Raw genomic sequence first — 24,252 nt, 5'->3', positions numbered from 1 at the left:
TGTACTCTACGGCCTCCTTGCCGTGGAGGCCTACTTCCCTAACATCGTCTCAAAGTAGTCCCTCCTCGTCTCCTTCCTTGCCCTCCTCCGCCACGAAGGGGGATTTCTTCTCACTGGCAGTTGAGCGGGTGAAGGTCCCAGGAGAGCCGAGGAGAGGGAGGAAGGAAGCCAAGAGGGGCCGCTTTGAGACAATGTTAGGGCGGTAGGGCTCCACGGCAATGAGGTTGTGGAGTGCAATTTTCGTTCAACCAGTGTAACTTTCGCTCAAAGAGTACAACTTTTATTTCAAAGAGTACAAATTTCGTCTTAAAGAGTGCAACGTTCGTGTCTAAACAGTGCAAATTTTTTTTGAAACAATGCAACTTTTTCTTAATAGTGCAACTTCATCTTATTCTTCTCTAGTTCTTAGTCTTTTCTGTAGCAACAACGATACATAATAGTCTTTTAAGGAAAATTTTTTTTTCTTTATCTTTTTATTTTTTATTTTTTTTACCCTCTGCATCTTTTTTTGCTCCTTAGAGAAGCGCGAGAGCATCTTCATCCTCACCCTCATAAGCGACAGCGAGCATCGTCTCGGCCACGACCTCATCACTGCCATTTGCTTCGTCCTCATCCGCGCTGACTCCGAATTCTCCTCCTTCGGTGTCAGTGTCGGTGTCAGTGTCGGTGTCGGTGCCGGACCGACGGAGGCAGAGGTGGAGGCAAAAGAATAGGAGCTGGTGCCGTCCTTGTTATCGTTGCCAAGGATCGTGGAAGCGGTGGAGGAGGCGATGAACGAGAAAAAAAAAGAAGGAGAGAGAGAAAGAAAGCAGGATATTTTGTGCAGTTTTCTAAAAATTAAAATTAAATCTGTAAAATTTAAAATACGGACCATCTTTGCAAAATATCAAAATTACTGAATTTTGTATGCATATTGGCCAACAAAAAAATTTTAAGAAAAAGAAAAAAAAGCAGAGCGGGACGAAAAAAAAAAAAAGAAAAAGAAAAAGAAAAAGAAAAAGGAAGGTGGGAACGGCGGGGAGGCTGTTCCTTCGCGAAGCTTCGGCCAGACCCTCTCAGAAGCCACGTGGCATCGCCGTCGCTAAAACGCTCCCCTCGTTCGGCGATCGACGCTGGCGCACGGTCAAAACGAAGGTTCGACGATGCGGTGGACGGAGGATTTGCAGAGGGCCCTATCGGCCCGAGGCCTGACCGTCGCTTCCATCCCCGGGAAAGGCCGCGGTCTTGTCGCCACCCGGGACTTCTACCCTGGTCCGTCTTCTTTCTATCATTCCTCTCTCCTACACTTCTCTCTCGCTCTCACCATCGTCGCCTTTTCGGCAGTTTGTATCCGCACCCTCTCCGCTATAGCAACTCTCTCAATAGATTGTGCTGAGGAGATTTGTAGGCGAATCATATTGTCTACAGATTAGTCTCTTCTCCGGCTGTTTCTGAGGAAGTTATAGCTGGCAAATGGCGGCTTTACGAGAAAAGCCGGCTTGCCTACAAGTGCCTGTTCTGGCCTTCTTTGCTTCTGCTTTGAGTTGCGCTGCTACGGACGCTTTTAATGGAGCATTTGACAAGCAAAAAAGTGTCGACCTCCTTTTCCATAGTTGAGATCTGAAAGAAGACTCGGAGCTTCAAATTTGAAGCTTCAATTTGAAACTTCTGCTTCTGCCATAAGAGAAGTCACTGGAGGGATTTTATATAGGGCATGTAGAGACCACAATAGTTTTTGATAGATTCAATTAATTATCGAATTAACTGTAAGAAATTCTAATTGGATAGATCTGAAACGAGTTGTAGGAAGTAGTCTGTAACCAAAGAATGCCAATTGCCTAGAAATTGTTTTATCCGTTCACGGTGAGCTTCTGGGGATTCTCATTTCCTGCAACCTGACTACCTTGAGGCACCCCATTCTACCACATTGGCTTGACTTCAAGGTGGTGCATATGTCTAGCTTATTAGGCACTTTCACGTTCTCAAACGCTAGTTAGGCAAGTAAGAACAGTAAGAAAAAAAAAAGACCAATGTGTTATGAGCAAGGGAGAAGAAAATGAATGTAAACAACTATAAGATATTCTTTTCTTTTCTTATTTCCTGGCCCAATGTGAATGGAAATAATAGAAAAGTTCATTTGTGCAAACCCCTGTCCCGATTTTGCTCTCTTATAAAATGACAGGGAACAACAATTAGTAAAAATTAAGTAATAGGTGCCTATTTCTGAGGATCAGTGTATTAATTACTTCTTGCATTCTGGTACTGGCCCATTTTTGTGCTTCCACTTATGCCATTATCTCTGTTCCTACGTGTCAAAAATAAGCTTTCCATCTTTTTTTGATAGGCCATTCTGTTGAAGTCTGTTAAAAAGGATACGAAAGTCCTCACCTTCCCTTCACTCTAGTGTAAATTTTATCAAATAAAGTAGATTATCTTTTTAAGTGTCTATGTTGAATGACATATTGCATTAGTTATGCATGAGAGTAGGAGGTGTTGGTGCAGAATCATAAAAAATTATATGGGGTAGGGATTACCAAACATTTTAGTTCTCTAAAATTTTATCAGTTAAATGACTAGATTGCCATTCTGGTTGCAGGAGTAAAATTGATAAATGATGATTGCCTTTCTGTTTCTTGAGTAAAATAGTATCGTGCTGCAGCTGATGCGACTTAGATATCTAGTTATCATTTGGAATATGATCACTTGATTATTTAGATTACTTTATTATTTCATACCTATTGACGGGCTTAAGGCATGATCTTTGTCGGGCCTATAAACGGTCAAGGACCATCTAGTTGGGAGTTAAGCACTATTCTGCAATTTATGAAAGAAAGGATAGTTAACCTTCTCAAATAGGAGGGTTTATAAAATATTTTATCTACTCCACCTAAACCATTGCTATTTAGGACACTAAGAGTGATGCATCACGGGCTTAGTGAATTTGCTTGCAAAGTCCGTGCGGCGATCACCTTCCTTCACGAAGTGAGCAAGCCTATATCACTGTTTGTTATTTCGGACATACTCGCTCTAAAACTAAGTGCAATGAGAGAGAGTTTCTCAGAAATTTAAAAGTACTTGTATTAATTTGAGAATAGTTGATTACAACATTTTGAGTTTGGCTTGAGGCCCTCTACTATTTGTAGACCTCTACGATACATTGTTTCTGGCAGAAAATCCTACCTGTGACTTATTGACGCCGCCCATATTTATTCTTAGAAAATCCTTGAGTTGCCCATGACACTTTGGCTCCCCAAAGTTGTGATGCTTCAGCTCCCTCACATTGTGATGCTTCGGCTTTCACGCTGTGATGCTTTGGCTTCCACAGGCTTCCAAAATAGTCTAGCAGACATGCCCCTCGTTTTGAGTGAATGCTTAGGGATAGTGTGCGAATTTTTTTTTATTTCTTGACACTCTCCCACACCTAAGGTGTAGGCGTCCTTATCGCACACTGTTGATGGGGTTTGCCGATGAGTGCTTCTGACGCAGGACAAATTAGGAAAACCCTAATCTATCTTGCTAGTGACATGATGAGCCCAAAGTATGTTTAAAACAAAGTTTAGAATTTTCTAGAAAATTAATTTTCAGATTTTTTTTTAAAAAATAAAGAAAGTTAAGAGAAAATTGAAGATATAGCTGATAAATAGGGAAAGTTAGATAATTTGTAGAATTGTTTAAGAAAATTAGAGAAAAGAATTTAGAAGAAGAATCAGGAGGAAAGTTGAGAGAGAAAATGGAAGATATGACATATAAGATGAGGTATAAAAGAGAAAATAAAACCTTTTTAGGAAGAAGAATTTTGCCGGTGCACACGGCAGAGGAGAGGAGGGGAATCATAAACACCAAACTAATTCATAACTCTTCTCTAAATTACCAAGTAGGCTATATTTATAATCTTTAAGCTATAATCTTAATATAAAACAAATCCCACGATTTTAGGGATCTTTTTCTAATTCTAAAATATCTAAAAAAAGCCTAAACCATATACCTAATTTTTAGAGATTTATTACACATGATAAATCCTAAAAATCTTTGAAAAGCGACTAAAATAAATTAATAAATAGAATAATTCTGAAAAAAATAACATCTAAACGACTCAATCAACCTTAACGCAAACATTGACTCAAATATATAAAAGATGACTCGATCGAACCCTCTTTGAATATGGTTCCGTATCAAGCTATCAGCTTCGTAGTGCTAAACTGTGTCTGCCTTCTCCTAAGTGGCCTTGTCGTACGGAGGATTTTTTTCACTTCAACATGTACTCCAGGCTCGGCGGAATATTGTGATGTCGGATGGTACGAGTGCGCAGGATACGTTCTTGTCAAATGACGTGATTATGGTGAGGCTCTCCCATAGACGGCTCAACACGGTCAAAGGGTCAAGAAGGCCGCCAGGTCGCTAGTGTTCAACCTTGTCATGTTGACACACCACGTAAATCCATATATAGGTCTCCACGTCTTTGTGCATGCGAGGTTAGTAGTACACAGGGTTGACATTCGCTTCTGCCCTGGGTGGCTAGCCTACTTCGAGTCGTGACACTCTTTCAAAAGCTCTCGATGGAGGTTGCCTCACTTGGACACGTACAATCAAAGCTCCTTAGTGAAGAGCAGCTGGTTGCTAAGCCAAAACCTTCATGCTTTACATGCCTTGATGAGCTGCACCAAGTTCTATGCGAGAGTGTCCATGTTGATTTCTGCACGAAATCACTCGCGGAGCGCCCCTTGAAGTTGAAACACTGCCACTGACTCTGGCTTGTGCCTAACTGCATCAACTATGCAGTCCTTCTTCCTGGATTTGTATTGGATTTCCATATTGAACTCTGCCAAGAAGTCTTGCCGCCTCGCTTGTTTGGGTGACAGCTTTTCTTGTGATTGGAAGTAACTTGTGGTGATTTGTATTGGATTTCCATGTCGAACTCTGCCAAGAAGTCTTGCCGCCTCGCTTGTTTGGGTGACAGCTTTTCCTGTGATTGGAAGTAACTTGTGGTGATATTGTCAGTCCGCGCCACAAACTTGCTCCCGAGGAGGTAGTGTCGTCAAGTCCGCAAGCAATGCACAATAACAATCATGTCCTGCTCCTGGATAGTGTACTGCCGCTTAGTGTCATTGAACTTGTGACTTTCATTAGGCAATAGGGTGCTTGTCCTGCAGGAGGACATCACCAATAGCGAAGTCCGAGGCATCAATGTGCACCTGGAATGAGTGGCTGCAATAGGGTTGTCACAGCACTGGTTCCTCCATTACCGCACGATTAAGGTTCTTGAATGCCTCCATGCGTTGAGAGGTCTAGTCCCAATAGGTCCATCAAATGGGCTGCTCGAGCAGAGTAGCCTGCAATGAAGCAGCGATAATAATTGACGAGCCTGAGGAATGACCACAGTTTGGACCCTGTCGTTGGGGTCTCCTAGTCGCAAACGTGCGCACCTTCTGCTGGTCCATGTGAAGTTGCCCTGGCCTATCCAATGGCCAAGGAAGTGCACCTCCTCTACGAAAAGGCACTTCTCTTTCTTGACAGACAATTGGCTTTCTATGAGCACTGGAAAGACGGTCCGTAAGTGCTTTCCATGTTCTTCCATAGTGTGGTTATACACGACGATGTTGTCGAGACACCACTACAAACTGCTTGAGGTAGGCGGAACAACTTGTTCATGAGCATAAAAAAGGTTGCTGGGGCTTTCGTTAAGTCAAATGGCATGATAAGGAACTCGTAGGATCCGTATCTCGTCATGCACGCGGTCTTCTCTTTATCTCCTTTCGCAATCTGCAGTTGGTAGTGATCCGATCAGAGTTTGAGCTTGATGAAGTACTTTGCTCCGCCCCACTGGTCGATCCACAACCAAAGGATAAAGTACTTGTTTTTAACACTTACCTTGTTGACCACCCTATAGTCTATACAGAGTCGCATGTTTCCGTCGCTTTTTCGCTGGAACAACATCGGTGCTTCTTAGGGTGCCTTTGAGGTCGGATGAAGCTTGCATTGAGGAGCTCCTTCAACCACTTATGTAGCTCTTTGAGCTCTGACGGGACCATCCTGTATAGCACTTTCGCAGGTGGCTTCGCTTTTAGATTTTACTTGATCGAGTGGTCCGCCTCCTGCCTAGGTGGAAGCTACTTAGGCAGCTCTTAGGGCATGACATCCTCGAACTCCTTTAGGACTTCCTCAATCTCCGTAAGAAGGCTCCCCTCTTTTAGGCCTTCCTCATCCACCTCGTTGATGTTCGCAAGGTAGGTCATTTCTTCGCGTTTCATTCCCACACGAGGCTGCCTCTTCTGTGATGCTTAGCACCTCAAGATGCGGCATTGGAACAGCCTTTGGTGAAGCTAGGAAATCAATGCAAGAATGATCTGGATGTTGTTGATGGGTGTGGCGGTGAAGTTTGCAGTTCCCTTCCACGGTCCCATTGTGATGTCCACGCCTTTGGCACTCCCGCTATAGGCCGTGCCTCCGAGTTGACCGTCTTGATCTTTCTCGTGTCCTTCTTAAGGGGGATGCGTAACCATTTGGCCCTCCAACTCTGCGATGAAGTCATGAGTGGCTCATTATCCAGCAGCGCCCGCGTAGCCTTCCTATTAAGGGTCATATCGACGTACGATACCTCATTCTTAAGGGGCTTACTGCTGCTCGCCAGCTATTGAACCGCATTGACGAGCCTGAGCACGCCTATCTTCGTCGGTTCTGCTTCGTCCTCGCCTTTCTTAGTCGGGACAACGGGTAGCCCTTTGCCTAATGATTGTCACCACACACATAGCACATAAGCTTCTTCCGCTACAACGCAGGCCCTATCTTGTCGCCCTTCGGTTTGCAGCAGTCCCCACACCCTTAGCTTTGTTTGTCGGCTTACTATGATGCTGGTCCGCCCTCTCATACTCTGGCTGCTTCTCCACTAGGGTGATAGCAGAGTTCAGGTTCTTCACGTTGCACCCGACGAGATTCTTATTCGTCCATGGTTGGAGCCCGTCAAGGAAGAAGAACAACAGCTTTGTATTAGCCATGTTGGTGATCGTCAACATCTGCTTGGAGTATTCCTTGAGAGGGTTTAAAGTGTCGCTCTGTGCCGTACGGCACGGGACAGCACGTACAGTGCCCCCAAGATACAGGGGGGTCTCGGACTTCCTTTCTGTGCTGCGGCACGCAGCGCCGTGCTGCATGAGATAGAGCGGCACGGCGCAGTGTGCTGCGGCACAGTGCTATGCCGGCACTGTGCTGTTTTTTTTTTTTTNGGCTAAGTCTTTTTTTTTTTTTTTTTGCCTTTTTGCTTTTTTTTTTTTGCCTTTTGCCTTTTTTTTGTTTTGTTCTTTGGGGTATCTGAAGCATTTTGGGTATCCCACATCCCCCCCGAAGACTTTGCAAATCGAAAATCTACTTGTTAGGTAAGTCAAAAAAATTATAATTTAATTTTGGTTAAATTACAAAAATACCTCTCTGTCAATACTCGCTTTTTCACTTACCCTCTATCATTCGAAAACCTATATTTTGCCCCATTGAAAAATGAAAAATGTTCACTTTGGCCCCCGCCGTCAGTGTTTCGTTAGAGTTCTGTTTACATCTTATTTTTTATACCCAAAATACCCCTGAAACCCTCATCCATGCCCACACACATGCTCTCGGCTGTCGCCTCGCCCTCGCCCACTCCTCTATCCATGCCCAGACACACGCCCTCGCCCTCCTCTGCTGCTGGGATGAGCAAGATTGGGGAGGAAAAGATAAAGAAGATGAGGGTAATTTGGTCATTTTGTCACACCGTACCCCCTGTGAACATTTTTCATTTTTCAAGGAGGCAAAGTGTAGGTTTTTGAATGGCAGAGGGGAAAGTGAAAAAACGGATATTGACAGGAGGGTTTTATGTAATTTAGCCTTTAATTTTTTTTGTTTATCAATATACGGGCAAATTTTTAATTTACATATCCGATCCATACCACGGGAGTTTTCACCCCCTGCGCCCCCCTCAGATGTCAGTGGTGGGCTGTGGGCTCGGGCCTATCGGTCCGAGCCCTCTGCTTCCACTACAGACATCCATTTTTTATTTACAAATTATTTTATCAAAATTTGTTGCACCACAAAATTTTTGGCGAATTAGGAGAATAGAATTGAACTCAATAAACAAATTTTGAGGCACATCAAACATAAAATTTTATTTTTGCGCTAGTATGCTTGAGCCATCGAAGTTGCCTCTTTGCACATTATTTGATGTGCTCAGGATAGAACTTTGCCTTGAGTTTGTGTATGAAATCCTTCCAAGTCTTTAGCTTGCATTGGCTCTTCTTGGCCTCTGCGGACCACCGATGCCGCGATAACATTGTGTCATTGATAAGGCACATGGATGCAGTCTGAATCTTTTCCTGCTCGTTGTCTAGCTGCAGCACCTTGAAGTAGCGTTCCATGTGCCACAAGAAGTTATCAAACTCCTCGTCCTGCATGCCCTTGAAGCTCCTAGGCTTGGGGTTGTGGACTCTTGGGGCATACTCCTTCTATGCCTCAGCACTATTAAGCACCGCCTGCGCAGGGATCGCCGCCCTCATCTTAAGGTCCTCGATACCTCATCGATCCTGACTATGAGGTCTCAACCAGCACCTTTTGCTCCCCCTCACAACAAGTGATGTCATCCTGAAATTGTTCGATACCTCTCCTGTTGCTAGTTTGCACCTACTCGCCCCATGACTAAGTGCAAAAAGAGAGAGAGTTTCACATAAACTTGTAAGTATCTCGCAGAAACTTAAAAGTACTTGTATTAATTTGAGAATAATTGATTACAATATTTTGAGATTGGCTTGAGGCTCTTTACTATTTATAGGCCTCTAATATGCAGCAGAATATGACTCTTCGACTCATGCCTATGACTCCTGGAGTACCGCCCACATTTATGCTTAGAAAACCTTTGAGTTGCCCATGACACTTCGGCTCCCCAAGGTTGTGATGCTTCGGTTCCCTCATGCTGTGCTACTTCAGCTTCCACACGTTGTGATGCTTTGGCTTCCATGGGTTTCTAGAATAGTCTAGCAAAAATGCCCCTCGTCTTGAGTAAATACTAAGGGACAGTGGGCGAAAAATTTCATAGTCCCTGATAAATGCCTTGTTTTTTTTGCTCAACGATACATTAGAACTGTAAAATAGCCATCCTGTATGCAAACAACTTTGGTCTTCTTCACTAAGAGTGTCACAGCCTGCGATCGCCTATTTGGTCGGTTCGGTCTCAGCGACAGGCGTCGAACGGACAGAATCTCCCCTGCCCGCCCAAGGCACAACAAAATCATCATGTACATCTAGTTACCCAGGAATAACATCAACAACATACATGATCCAAGCGAATAACAATACAAGCGAGCAAGAGAGAATCTATCTATTTCATGGCATTCAACCATTTTATACAAGTTTCCACCAAATACAACCATATATTACATAACATCACTAGCAACCTCACCAAAATACATAAGTCTCTCTACCATAATACATGATCTTTCAAAATGGTACCCGACTCTAATGCATGTAGGTGGTAGCTAGCTAACTAAGGCGCTATGCCCTTACCGACGTCCTCGACCTGTCCGCCTGTACTCGGTCCTGCAACAACGTGGGATGAGAACTAATAAATAGTTCCCATTGGGTTCGGCTACCGACGCCGCCGATTTTCCTACTAAGTCTAAGCAGGCAAAAGTAGATATGGTTAGAGATAAAGCAGTACTCTAGCATGCTACTATGCCTTGCAATATGAACAATAAAGAACAGGTAAGGAAAACAAGTAATAGTATCTACTATGTTCATGATGCATGCCATTTTTCTTTGTTTCCATAACCCAATCATGCCGGCCCACCCGAAGGTTAAGCCCCGACTCATATACCCAACCCCGCATTGTGAGGTGACGTCCGCTACTCTCACTCGGAGCCGTCTGCGGGACAACTACGTCTGCCTTTATCATGAAGTACTTCGAAAACCACTGCTTGGGTGGAGCGACCACCGCCAAGCTAAACAGACGAATGTGAGCATGATCCAATCCTCTAGCCCGAGGATACCCTACCAACTAGTGGTAATCAAATCCGGGAACAACACCGATCCCAATCCTCATATTCGAGTAATCACATTGTCTCTAGCTAATGCCACAATGTCAAGTTTGTCTCTAGCTAATGCCACATAGTCACATTGTCTCTAGCTAATGCCACAATGTCATAATTGCCTCTAGCTAATGCCATAATGTCATAAGTTCACCCTTTTGTGTCGATGTCACTTTCGATGCCACAATGTTCCAAGTTAGGTTTATCATGCCGTTATAGAGCCCTTGTCCACATCCAATCCTATATACACATAACACTATGTTCCATCTCATATATATGCAAACCTCATGAGACAAGCAAGGAATGGAATAAGTAACATTCTACTCTATGATGCATGAATGCTAACATGAACATATGCATGGCCAATGAAGTAACTTAGACATAAAAGGAAATCCGGATGTTCCGGATAGCACCCCCTACCTCTAAACGCTCCCGAGGTGTGAGAATCCTAGGCTCGCGATTTTTATACGTCAGTTCGGCCCTCCAAGCGGAAACGAAGCGAAAACAGTCCTTTTCCTCAAGAACGCGCCGCTCGACTGCAGGAACTCCCGTTTGAGTTGCCCACAACGTCACGTTTACCTTCAATTGAGTTTCTATAGGGTCAATTGCAATCCAAACCCTAATCATGGAAAAACCCCAATTTGAAGCCGTAGAATCCACCATTTGCAAGAATATACTAAACAAAGCTATAATTCAAGCAAATAGCATCTTAATACCTTATAGAAATTCACCTATATCCATTTCTAGGGTATTTAGACCAAACCCTAACCATATGCCATTAGAGTTCAAAGAGCTTACCTCACAAGCTCCTTCTCTTGTGCCAAGGAAGAAGAAGGAGATGAGGCTTCACCTTCTAGCACCTTCCTTCACCAACTTCTCCTCTTGGATTCACCCTAGGAGAGAGAGAGAGAGCTTAGAGAGAGAGAGAGAGAGAGAGAGAGAGAGTGTTCTTAGGTTGCAAGTATGAGGGAGATGAGAGGAAATGAGCTCAATCCACTCATATACACTCCACTCATGGTAAAATTGCATAAAACCCCTCAAACTACACCACTAGTGCACTGCCCAACCTGGGCAGTTTCGGGCTACGGGGTCCGGACCTTGCACAGGGTCCGGACCCCATAAGCATGTTTGCTGCAAAATTTTCAGAATTTCCTCTCCTCAATGCCTACAAGGGTCCTACATACCCCTAAAGCCATTTCGATGCGTTCGGACTTTTCCGAAGCATCCCGAAGCGAACAACTCCGCACTTTGGTCAATTCCGACCGAAGTTCAGATTCGCACATACTGAGGATCCAATATCTTACAAAGAGGGCTAGTACTTTACATGCTTATAGACCTAGTGGAGACTGTAAACTCATTGGGAAGTTCCCGAGTGAAGCCCTTCATCTTCGTCAAAAAATCATTACAATGTTTTTTGTCCTCGCAGTTCTATTCTATCTTCACTTCTTTGAACATATATGTATAGTACTGTAATGAATGTAACTTTGTGAGCTCCACACAATATCTTTTAACCTCGTAATTCAAAACTGCTAACAAGCCTTTTTTTTGCAGGTGAAGTAATTATTTGTCAGGAACCTTATGCCTCCGCACCTAACAAAGTTTCTGCTGGCTCAAGTTGTGATGGTTGTTTTGCCTCCAGTAACATAAGAAAGTGCTCAGCTTGTCGGATTGCATGGTATTGTGGGAACGCTTGCCAGGTGTGATATTAGCTGTCATCAGTATCATTTAACCTGGAGTATAATTTTACTAGAGTGATTTCTTGCTTCCCTTTCCTTTTTTTGTCTTAGATAGTGCAAATGATCTAGGTTGCAACCCAACTTACAATGTGCTGGGTATTACTCTTCACTATGCAACCATATGCGCGTGTCTATATTTTTTACTATTAGCTTTCCTAATGCATTCAATCTTAAACCTACGTATATTTATTCAGCTCAATTTTAGTGATAGTTATCAAACTCAATCTGCACATGGTCGGCTTACGGGGCTCATCTTCATACGTGAAATGCCATTCTGAATTCAAAACCTGAATAAATAATTAGTTTTCGAAACTAAATAAATTTAAATAACCTGGACTGTGTATTACATGTTCGTTGTAGCCTAAGCTTGATTTGGCATGAAAAGGTACAAGCCCCAAAAGTTTTTGCGGGGACCTGGCTAGGATGTTGACGCAGGCTGAAAATACTGTAGCAGTATTGTAGAAACAGGTACTGTAGTAGCAGGTGGAAGAGGGGAAAGGGAAGAATAGAGAGAAGGAGAAAGAGGAAGGAAAGAGAGAAGTCACATAGGCTAGAATGATGACATAGATCTAAATAAAACTTTCATTAATCAAAAACTCTTTTTCTACAATTGATATGAAGCCAATTTATAATAAATCAAATTCTTACTCTAATATTATTCAATTCTTTTGATTTTAGGAATTTTCCTAATACAATATATTTAATTTAAAGCAGTATTGTAGTTGTGGGTATTATAGCAATGGGTACTGTAGCAGCGGTGGTAGAGAGGAAAAGGAATGAATAGAGAGAAGGATAAAGACAGAAGAAGAGGAAAGCCACACAGGCTAGGACTAGACCACAAAGACGATAAAATGATTACAAAGATCTAATAAAATTTTCATTACGGAAAAAATCTTTTTGTACAATTGGTATCTAGCCTATTTATAATAAATCAAATCCTAATCCTAATCATAATCAACTTTCTTGATTTTTGGAATTTTCATAATACAAATATATCTAAATTTATTTCAAAAACTTGTAAATCCATATCCTTAATTTTTAGAAATTTATTCCACATGAAAATTTCTAAAAATCTAAAAAAAGATATCTAAAATAAACAACGAAAATAATACTTACGAAAATTTTATTTTATTTTTTTAAAATTATAGTCAATCTCTTGGCTGCATCAGATGTCCAAGGAACCTTAGTGGGACTACCATAGTTTATGCTGGACTGAAATATTGCCTAGACCCAGGGCAACTCAGGGCGTTTGGTATTTATACATATTCCAATTAGTGTCAGACTCAGGCTTGAGGCTTTTATTCCTTTTCCTCATCAACAGTCATTACTCTTATCTTCGCATTTATCCAGATCTATTATGGTGCCATATATTGACCTCATAACTACTGAAAGAACTAGTGCTCTGCAGTGCATATAGCTTAGTAGTATGGGCATCTGTGCTTGCAAAATGTTCGTACTTCAAATAAAATATACCAATTTCTGCAATACGCACCAAAGTTAATGATTTCCCAAATAGAAAGAATAAGTAGCAACATGATCCATTGGCTTTCAATTCCTTAGTTCTCATTCTCTTTTCTCTCTCTTTTTCATTTTTGAAATACTTGGGTGCTCAATAGTTACTCAAACGAGACCTTCAATTGTGATTCTTCTATTCTGATAGCTATTTTTATGTTTATGATATCTTAATTAGTCTTTGGAGTTCAAAATTTCTATTTCGTTATATAATCTTTTGTTTGTTTTACTTCATAACAGAGAGCAGAGTGGAAGTTGCATCAACTTGAATGCCAAGTTCTTGCAGCACTCTCTGAAGATAGAAAGAAAATGCTTACTCCTGCCATACGCCTGATGGTGAGGCTTGTGCTTAGGAAAAAGCTGCAGAATGAGAAGGTGATTTGCATATTATGATCTTTCATTGTCAGCCATGGTGTATATTCTTTTCCCTTGATTGATTTTATTGATTTAGGGCCTGTTTGGTCCTGTGATTGCTGCTAGCCTGGTTCAGCGGAATGTTAAATTGGTGCTCCGCCTGTTCTTTTTTTCTTTTATAATTGTGTTTGTGGGTTGTGGTGGCTGCCAGAGCCCACTTACACGGACTTTAAAACCTCCCCAAATAAGGAGGTTGATAGGACAAACAGGCTATTAATATAAAGGCATGCTATTTTCCATATTACCTTTCTGACAAGTCATTATATATATTAGCAGTGCATAGTAGTTTACAATTAACTACATATTTGGCCCTTAAAATGTGACTTCAATGTGGTCATAATTTCAATTTTAGCAAATTGTCCTTCCGAATTTCAACTTTAACAAATTTAGTTTTTTGACGTTTGTTTGCTGTAACGATTAATACCATTTGTTAGTCTACCTTAAATAAGCGCTAAGTCAGTGCCTTGTTAGAATTCCTGCCAAGGCTAGCTTCTAAAAGCTGCAAGATAATATACTCTACTGATGAATGTTAGCTAAATAGAAGGCTCTAAATTGTTCATCTGATCAAATTTCAGGAATTAAATTAAGGACATAATTAAAATCACGGTTGAACTTCAACTACTTGTTGTAATTAGTCTAGCTTCTATTTTGTTAGTTTTCTGCATTATAGTTTCTTTGAAGCTATCTTCAATATATTACACCTTTCTTTTCATATGATTCTCATTCTTGGCGGGCCCAACTTTTCGTATGCCTGCTCAGTTGCATATTTTTTCTTTTATCCTATGTTCTCTTTACTTGTTTTTTGTATCTTCAAGTTCATATTTCTGCAAATGTTTTCATTGGACTTGAAACGGTCAAAATTAATTTGGCCCAAATCCTGTCCTTTCTTGATCTTTGTGAATCTTAGTAAAATAATTTATTACTTAGTATTGGGTAATTTTTTCTCTATATCAGATGCTGTGAATTCACCTTTTCGTGAACCATTGTTACAGAATCATCGTTAACTTTATTTTATTTATATATGTGTTGCGCATGCATGCTTATGAATTCAACTGTTTGTCAACCATTGTTATATACTCACCCTTCAGAGTCTATCTGATCATTGTAACTTTGTTTATATATGTGGGTGGGTGGGTGGGGGGTGCAGGGGTGCGTGCGTGCGTGCGTGCGTGTGTGTCCGTGTTTGCGCATGTGTATGTGTGCGTGTCTGCGTGTGCGTGCGTGGGTGGGTGTGTGCATGTGTGTGGGTATGAAATATGCCTCAGGTTGTTCCCTTCTGGGCTGGTGGATTGGCGGGCCGGTAGGCGTGCATGTGTGCGTGCATGCGTGTGTGTCGGTGTGAATTTCAGGTTGTTCCCTTGTGTTAATGCATGCAAATTCTGCAAGAATAGTCACTCTCTAGCTAAATGACTTCGTTATTGACCTTCTGTTTAATTTCTAAAATCTTGTCTCACCATGAATATACAGGTCATCTGAACCTTTTGTGTTCCTTTTTCCTTCTATCATGATTAGTTTGTTGCTATCAAAGGTCTCTCATATTACATTGCTAAAATTAAGATTGCAAGAATGAATGGCCACCTCCTTGTCTGTTTATTGTCAACAAAACTTTGTGAATGAACATTTGATTGCTATAATGAGGTGAATTTCCTTGAGTTGGAACTCTAGCACCATATCACCATACAGTAAATAATCTTTGAATTTGTTCAACCTAACCTTTTTTATTGTAAGGTCATTCCTACTTCAGAAACTGACAACTATGACTTGGTGAATGCCTTGGAATCTCGTATCCTCAATATAAATTTACATTGTGGTCAATTTTTAGTTCTTAGAATCCATGTTCTTTTGTTGTTTGATTGACAAACTATGTGAATGAAGATATATCTGGCCTTGATGAAAAGCAACTAGTGCTGTACGCACAGATGGCTAACCTCGTCAAGTTGGTGCTTCCATCGCTTGAGATTGACCTCAAGGAGATTACACACAACTTTTCCAAGGTGAAGTGTGAATTGATGTTTTGTTCCTCTAATGAACATATTGTGTGAAATGACTGAAAAAAATGTGGAATAACCATTTCATTAGCTTTTCTGTTGTATTGAATCTCGGTTGACTATTAAATCTAGTTCATCTATGGCCAGATTCAACATCTTAATGATCAGAGACCAATTGTACTCACTCGGAATATTTTACTTGTTAATTTATTGGTAGTTTCTTTTTTCATGTTTTCTTAATCATTACTTAAGTGTGAAAAGAATTCTCGTCCTTACCAATTCTGCGATATTATTCAAATGTGTAATGATCCGACCCACTGGCCCAAATGTTTAAGCCCTTATTATTTCGAGTGTGCCTACTACATATAGGTCCTTCACACTCTCCCACATTATCCGATATGGGACTATTGGGGTGTTGCATTTTCTCCATCTTAGGCCCTAACGTCCTTATCGGTCTAATCACACGTGTAGCCCAAGACTACTAGGTGATGTTAGGCCTCCCTCACACTTTCGGTTGGTAAATCGGCTTTGATACTAACTATAATGACCTGGCCCACTAGCACTTTAATTTGTTCGGTCCAAACCACTAGCCTAAATGCTTAAGCCCAATTATTATTTTTAGTGTGCCTGATATGTATAAGTCCCTCACACTCGTATTATCCGTTGTGTGACTATTGGGTGTTATGAAGTGTCATGAAGAATTGTTATTAACATTGTTAGGATTTAGGAGAAAAAGTAGGTTATTTGAGTGGAATAGCTGTTCTGTTTACTAAATAATTAAAACCTGCAAAGAATATTCTTTTTGATTCCTGCTAGTCTTGCGAAATTGTTAACATATGGAAGTATTAACCTCAAGTTCATTGTTTGACAATGTAGTCCTGACATAAATTAAATTAGAATTGCTCAAGCAGAGGTCTGTTATGGGGTTTTTTAGTGCAATAATCTTCTCCTAAAATTTTATTCTAAAAATATATCTGTTAAATTTTTATTTGTAAATATGGTTCTATAAAAGCGGTGAAAGGTTCACCGCTTTTAACGCTTTCTTTGTTTTTTTTACTTCTTTCTATATTTCTACGATGATAAAAGCGATGAATGGTTCACCGTTTTTATTCTTTTTTTACTCCTAAAAAGGAGTAATGAATGCGGTGAATCATTCACCGCATTTAGAGGTCTATTTTTATAATTATTTTTTTAAAAAATCTATTTTTACAATTATAAAAATTGATAGGATTATTATAAAAAAAATTCTCTGTTATGTGCTGTACATCAATTATTAGATATTGATTGCAGCGTGTGATACTGTATATACAGTGGCAAACATTGATGCTGTCTCAACATGCTCCACATAGAAAGAATCCTCATTGAGACTAGATACAATATTATTCCTAAGCAACAGATTAGTTAGGTTAAGTACGACTTCTAGTGATCTAGAATATTACCCAGGATGATCTTTGTGGTTTCATTTTGATTTTCCTTTTTTTCCTTATATATGAGAATATCTTTCCTGGTTTATGATATTAATAATTTGTGAATGTCCTCTTGTACACTTAATTAGATTTTTAAAGTTCTGATTTAGTTTTTTTTTTTTGTTTTTCTTCTTAATTTATAGTTGCTTTATTTTTGTTAGATATTTTTAAATTTCTATTATGCGCAGCCACAACAGAAGCCTACCCGAGCACATAAACAGACCCGCTGCATGTATATTGTCAACCCCGCACACACAAGGTGTTTACAATCAACGAATCATCCACCAAGAAACAATACATTTTCATACTACTTGAATATCAAGAGCAAATGATCCACAACTAGTTATAACATTTAACATTCATCCATCCAACATTAGTAAATATTCAACTAGTAGATACAAGTACATAAGTAGATACCACCCATCATAAGTATACTCCCAAAAGAAAACATAGCTCTAATACAATTCTATCTCCAAAATAGGATACAACTCCGACACATATCTCCCCAAATGCATACATGAACTAGTCTAGTATGGATACATCATCATCCTCTTTCACATAAACTTTCAAGAGGTGAAAAAGGGGCAACCTCTATGTGGTCCAAGTGGGTAGGATGACTTTAGCTGTTAAGCAACATCCTTGCCGTGATCCAGGGCCTCTCCTGTGCTAGAAGGCAACAAATAATGGATGTGAAAACTATGTAAAATAGTCCCCAGTTGGTACTACTATCGAGAGGGGTGTACTATACCACTAGGTCAACTGAGGCATGAATAATAAGAAAAGCTCGAATAACACTAATAGAAAAAAGGAACTATAATCATGTACTACTACCACCATGTCTTTATGCATAAGAAGTAAATGGTGTGATGCCTCAACTATCAATTATGCATCAAATTTGTTTAATGATGCTCGAGTGCCACTATTTTTGCGAATCTCTCGAGGACCTGCACGTGATATGGTCCTAGTTTGCGACGTGCGTCATGGACTGTGTTCGACACCCCATGTATGGAGTCGTGTCTCTCGCCCGTTGGCCAATCGGCGCTCAAAGAGCAAGGCGATTTTAGTTGCAATGGCTTTACCTTTGGATGGCCTTGGTTTGTAGGGAGTGGCCCTACCAAGCATATGCTAGATTAGCATAGTTTGGCTCTTGCAGCTTTTGGTCTCAAGGACAATTTATCCTATGTACTTGACCTATAGTTGTGTAATAGTTCTCATTTTCCATTACTACTAAGTCTCAAGATGTTAAAGGTCATATGCATGAGTAACAACAATGAGTGTCCATGACTAATAAGAAGTTTATACATCTCAACTTATCCTCGTAATAAATAGAATGTGAAATAATCATACAACTATTAAGTAGATGTCTGTCTCAATGGAGCTCATGTCTCAATGCTATACAAGGCATAGCGTGAAGTTTATAACTGACATGCGTATGGTGCTTATGTTATGTGCTATGTCATCAACAACAAGGATTAAAGTGCCCATCGGTATGGGCTGTATCTACCGTGCCTTATCGTGCCAGCAAGATATCGGTATGATATAGCCCTCGTGCTGATGGCACATTTTAAAACCCTCTATTTTTGAAATTAGGAAGTAATTTTCTCAATGAAATTCAAAAGATTTGATAAAAGTACATAATAAATAATTGGCATAATTTGTTGCTAAAGAAAATAAATATCTCATGCCATTACGTGTCGGCACACATATATTTTTGGACTCTTTTATAAAATAACCTTCTAAAATTTTATTATTTGTGAAATAATCTTGCCAAAATTATATTTGGAAAACTAATCTCTTAAAGACAGTGAATGGTTCACCGTCTTCATAAAGATTGTGAATGATTCACCGCTTTCCTAATTTCTCACAAAGGCGGTGAATCACCGCCTTTCACTTATTTACTGTTTCTTTCTATAATCCTAACAACCGCATAAATATTTTAACAAATCACATATAATCTTAACAACCTGATAATTCTAATAATCTATTCATACAATCCTAACAATAAAAAAGATCATAATAATTTATCCATACAATCGTAATAATCAAACATCACATATAATCTTAACAATTTAAAAATCCTAATAATATATCCATATAATCCTAATAATCAAAAAAATTCTAATAATCTATCCATACAATTCTAACAATCAAACAAAAATTCTAATATTCCACACACAATCCTAACAACCTCACTTTTTTTATTTCCCGTATAATCTACGTACAATTTTAACAACCTCATTTTTCTCTTTCCCAAAAAATTATGAAGAAGACGGTGAATCGTTCACCGCTTTAATGAATGCGGTGAAAGATTCACCGTTTTTAAAAGACCTTAGAGACTTTCAGAATGCGGTGAATGATTCACCACGTTTCTAGGGTTAATTTGCCAAATATAAATTTGATAGGGTTATTTCGCAAATTATAAAATTTTAGATGGTTATTTTGTAAAAAAATCCTATATTTTTTGTGATCGGCACACATTGGCATGACCTGGCATGCACCATGCCATGCCGTACTGTGCTGGCAAGTTTTCGGCACGACTCCGTGCCACGACACTTAAATCCTTGATCAATAACAATTCCAAATGTTATGTTTAACCAAGAATTGGACTCAATAAAAGCGTAGAAGACAGAGGGAATTCACTGATTTCGGTTTAGACAGAACCCATCGGATAGTTGGCTAAAATCCTTCGATTCTCGGAACCAAGCTGTCCCATTCGCTCTTCTAACGCCAAAAGATTTTCCAAATGGTTAAAACCTCCAAAGGTTTACTTATTAAAATTCTCCAAAATTATAAGAAAAATAGGTAGAAAATACCTTAAGTCAAGAAATCCTTGCAATTACTCCAAATCTGTCATGCCCTGGGGCCGATTTTAAAAGCCTTTTTATAATGGATACAATTTATAAAATCAGAGTTGCGGAAAACGTACTCTTTTTTTTTCGAATTCAACTTGGCCCAAGTGACAGACAGATCCGCCACAAATACAAAGTTCCTCTGTCTACTTGGACAGAGTCTCCTTTATATTTGCACGGTGTATCCGCAACAACATCAGGATCACAACAACAACTTACATTTACCAATTCACAAACAATATATGCGATGCATTTTCATACAGCTAGCGATCCTTAGAGATGATGCATGTCTCTAAACACTCCTTAGGCGTTGGATGATGCGATGCACAGTACAACAATCATCTTATTTAAAAGTGCTCTCTACCAGGAAGCTTTGTTTTTAAACTCTATATAATCCTCCATTAAATCATTCGAAAACTTTTTTAAAACTATTTTCCACTCGGAAACTTCATTTCGAAAAATGACTACCTCGAGAGATAGAAAACCACAATGCATAAATACGTACCGTGCCCTCAAGAAGAGAGCATGGTACTGGAGGGGTCTCGGATAGCCCCCCCGGTGCTGCGGCACCCGATGCCGTGCCGCATGAGGCAGAGCGGTACGGCGTAGTGTGCGGCGACATAGTGTCGGCACCGTGCTATTTTATTTTATTTTTCGCTTTTTCCCTTTTCGTCTTTTTTTTCTTTTTGTTTTTTTCTTTGGGGTATCCGAATCATTCTGGGTACCCCACACCCTCCCAAACACATTGCAAATAGAAAATTTACTTATTAGTTAAGTCAAAAAAATTATAATTTAATTTTTTTTGTTTATCAATATATGGAAGAAAATATTTGTCCAAGCCCTCCGCCTCCACCATGGACATCCAATTTTTTTCACAAATTATTTTATCAAAATTTGTCGCACCGCAAAATTTTTGGCGAATTAGGGGAACAAAATGTAACTCAATAAACAAATTTTGAGGCACATTAAACATAAAATTTTATTTTTGGGCTAGAAGATTGAAAATAATGATAAAATTAAAAACTAAATTAAATCAATTGATACTTAAATTTATTAATTTATTTGTTATATAATTTATTACTTAATTTTTTTGATAGATCTACTACTTTTGGAAAAAATAATTAAAAAATAATTTTTTCAAATACTTTGTAAAATATTTTAAAATAATTTTTAAAATAATTTTTTTGTATTTTATAAAGAAAGAATGTAATATGGTGAAAAGAAAAAAAAGAAAAGAAAAATGTCTTTGCATTTTAAAATTCTAACCTGTAAAAATTTCTATTCTGCATCTAGTATAGTTGTATTTTACATACAAAAAAGCTTACAAGTATGTTAATTGATGAGTATAATAAACTATTATTCATAATTATTTGATTAAATTTTTTAAAATAATATTATAATAGGTTATTGGAATCAAAAGAACTGAAATAAATCCGTGCCATAGCGTGTTAGTAGGAGGTCATGCGTATCCATAGGCACGAAAGTGTATCATGTGTCAGTATGGAAGCGTGCCGATGCCATACCGTGCCAGGCAGACAGCGGTACGCCTCCATGCCACGGCACTTTAAACCTTGCTCTCTGCTCGCTCGCCACTTTCGGGCGCCTTAATTAACATCCCGGCCTCCAAAGCTGTTTGATACTCCAGATTACTAGATTTCAACTTTTTGAATTCGTTGTCGCGTCCATTTTGCGCCAAAACAGCTCCAACTCGGTCCAGCACTCCACAGACGTGCTGAACATTAACTCACATTGTGACCTTGCCCATTTATGAAGGTCTTGTACAGTATGGTCAAGCCAGTTGCCACATGTATATTCTCTCACACACAGAGTTAGGTTAGTTACCACATGTCTATTCTCTCTCACACGCACAGAGTCAGTTCAATTATCACGTCTTACTCACACGCGTGTACACACACACTGAGTCAGGTTAGTTACAATCACACGTCTATTCTTACATGCACCCGCGACGCGCGCACACACACAAGTCGACTCAGTTATTCATGCACGCACAGGGTGCTCTTTTTGCCCACTCCTTCACTTTATAAATCTTTTTAGTTGGGTATGTATATATCCAGTGCACTAGTGACAAGGGAGCTTGTTTATTATCATTAATATGGGCATAAAATCAGGGACCTCTAGCTGTGATGTTGAATAGAACATGTCTAATGCAATCATACATTACCAAAGGAATATATCTGAGCATAATCTAATTTTCAGTGCTAATAAAAGTTTTGCACCTTCCTCAATCTCTATGTTCATGCGATTGTCTAATTTCTACTCAGAAGATACATACAGGATTGTTATGCACATCTAACAATTTACTTTCAAATTCAAAATAATCATATTCAAATTTCTTGTAATATGTTTGATGCAGTTGGCATGCAATGCTCATACAATATGCGATGACGAACTTAGGCCCCTGGGAACTGGACTGTACCCTGTAATATCTATCATTAATCACAGGTAGTCTATGACTTGGTTCAGTTTCCCTTTTTCTTGCGAGGCCTTTTAGTTCAAGACTTCCATTTGTAGTTATACGGTTGTCTTATTGGAATCATTTGGAATTTCAGTTGTGTGCCGAATTCAGTTTTGGTATTTGAAGGTCGGGTAGCATATGTTCGTGCATTGGAACCTATAAATAAAGATACTGAGGTGCTCTCTCTCTCTCTCTCTCTCTCTCTCTCTCTACGCGCGCACACACACATCTTTGTTGTCGAATCAGGAGATCATCCCTTTTATATTGCATTTTTCAGTAGTATATAATAAGGTGAGGCTTTTGATTATGTCATTAACAAATTCTTTTCTTTTAAGGTCTTAATAAGTTACATAGAAACTGCAGCTACCACAAAGAAAAGGCAGAATGATCTAAATCAGTACTTTTTCACCTGCAGATGTCCTCGCTGTACGAAGGTTTTCTTTTTTGGGGCTTACTCTGATTATCCTTTTTTTCGGTTGGGGGGTATGGTAACTTTTTTCTCATGTTTTTTACTTTCACATCTGTTATTTTGTTTTGTGATGCAAGAATCCAAATGAGGAGCTTCAGGATGATGCTATCCTTGAAGGCTACAGATGTAAAGACCCGAAATGCTATGGTTTTTTGCTTCTTGACTCAGGTTAATTTTCAACAGTGACCTGCTTGCTTAACCTATCTCAAAGATAACCTATTTCATTTGAGTTTAACACATTGGATCAGCTGTTGTGTTTTTCTTGCAGAAGAGAAGGTGTTAACATGTCAACAATGTGGTCTAGCTCGAGATGAGGAAGAAGCAAAAAAGATGTCTAGTGAAATAGCACGATTATTAGACAAAGCTTCTACAGTTTTCTCTGCTGGAAATATCCTTTTCGATGAACTCCTAATTGTTCTCTAGCATTCATGTTTCCAAAGCTCTATGAATAGTCTGTTATAATCTGATTCCATCAAAATAATATTGTTTTTATGGACCAATGTCTTGACATGAGAATAGATTATTCTGAAGCTTGCACTATGTATAAAACTGTTGAGCAGCTTCAGATAAAGTTCTGCCATCCATTTTCACTTGACCTGCTACGAACTCGTGAAACTCTTTTGAAGGTAAATCTATTCATAGGTCGCTGCTTTCTATTCCCTGATTTTTTTTTTTAATATCATTCTATTTCAAATAATAGGAACAATCACAGTGAAGTGAGTTGTCAAATCTCTAATTGAATAATGTTGTTAATACAGGTTTCCATGGAGCTAAAAGATTGGGCAGGTGCCTTGACTTATTGCAAATTGACAATTCCAGTTTATCAGAGTATGTATATTTGCCTTTTCAACTAGTTATTACAATATACCTAAATTTTTATGTTCATTAAGTGCTTATCATCTTCTTTTTTTTCTTTTTTTTTCTTTTCAAATTTAAGTTTGATATTGCAGTAGTGCAAACTGTGCACCAGAGGACCTAATGTGCTGAGAAAATTAAATTTTCAGCAGATTGTCTGGTTTCAGAGTTTACAAGAAAGCAAGAAAGAAAAAGCATTTTGTTTATGATCGCAAAGTGCTTTTTCCTGCCCAGAAACGTAATGAAAGTAGCTTGATGATGAAAAGATTGCCTGGGGATTGTCATTAAAATTGTGAAAAAGCAACAGTTAGGGATTAATAATAAGACAAGAAGGTAACTTCTAGGGTTTACACCAAGGAAAATCCTAGCTTTACACGCCAAAAAGAGGGTGTAGATCTTGCACACCCTAAACCTTTTGGGATTTTTTATTTAAAAAAAGTTGACAAGACATGGGAGTAATAATAG

The 24,252-nt window shown here is 39.3% G+C and overlaps 1 protein-coding gene across 1 annotated transcript in view; it reads left to right on the top strand.

Moving 5' to 3' along the window:
* The window catches only part of LOC109713518 (histone-lysine N-methyltransferase ASHR1), a 43,714-nt gene continuing 20,437 nt past the window's right edge, over nt 976-24,252 (top strand). The window contains exons 1-12 of the mRNA XM_020237650.1: nt 976-1,251; nt 11,574-11,719; nt 13,511-13,645; nt 15,413-15,467; nt 15,560-15,678; nt 22,362-22,450; nt 22,558-22,639; nt 22,799-22,897; nt 23,010-23,100; nt 23,201-23,320; nt 23,452-23,558; nt 23,691-23,760. Of these exons, the coding sequence (XP_020093239.1) occupies nt 1,143-1,251; nt 11,574-11,719; nt 13,511-13,645; nt 15,413-15,467; nt 15,560-15,678; nt 22,362-22,450; nt 22,558-22,639; nt 22,799-22,897; nt 23,010-23,100; nt 23,201-23,320; nt 23,452-23,558; nt 23,691-23,760 (1,222 nt within the window). The 5' untranslated portion in view covers nt 976-1,142. The remainder of the gene's footprint in view (nt 1,252-11,573; nt 11,720-13,510; nt 13,646-15,412; nt 15,468-15,559; nt 15,679-22,361; nt 22,451-22,557; nt 22,640-22,798; nt 22,898-23,009; nt 23,101-23,200; nt 23,321-23,451; nt 23,559-23,690; nt 23,761-24,252) is intronic.

The sequence above is a fragment of the Ananas comosus genome, linkage group 1 (genome assembly GCF_001540865.1).
Source record: "Ananas comosus cultivar F153 linkage group 1, ASM154086v1, whole genome shotgun sequence".
NCBI lineage: Eukaryota > Viridiplantae > Streptophyta > Magnoliopsida > Poales > Bromeliaceae > Ananas > Ananas comosus.
This window is presented reverse-complemented; position numbering and strand designations above follow the sequence as displayed.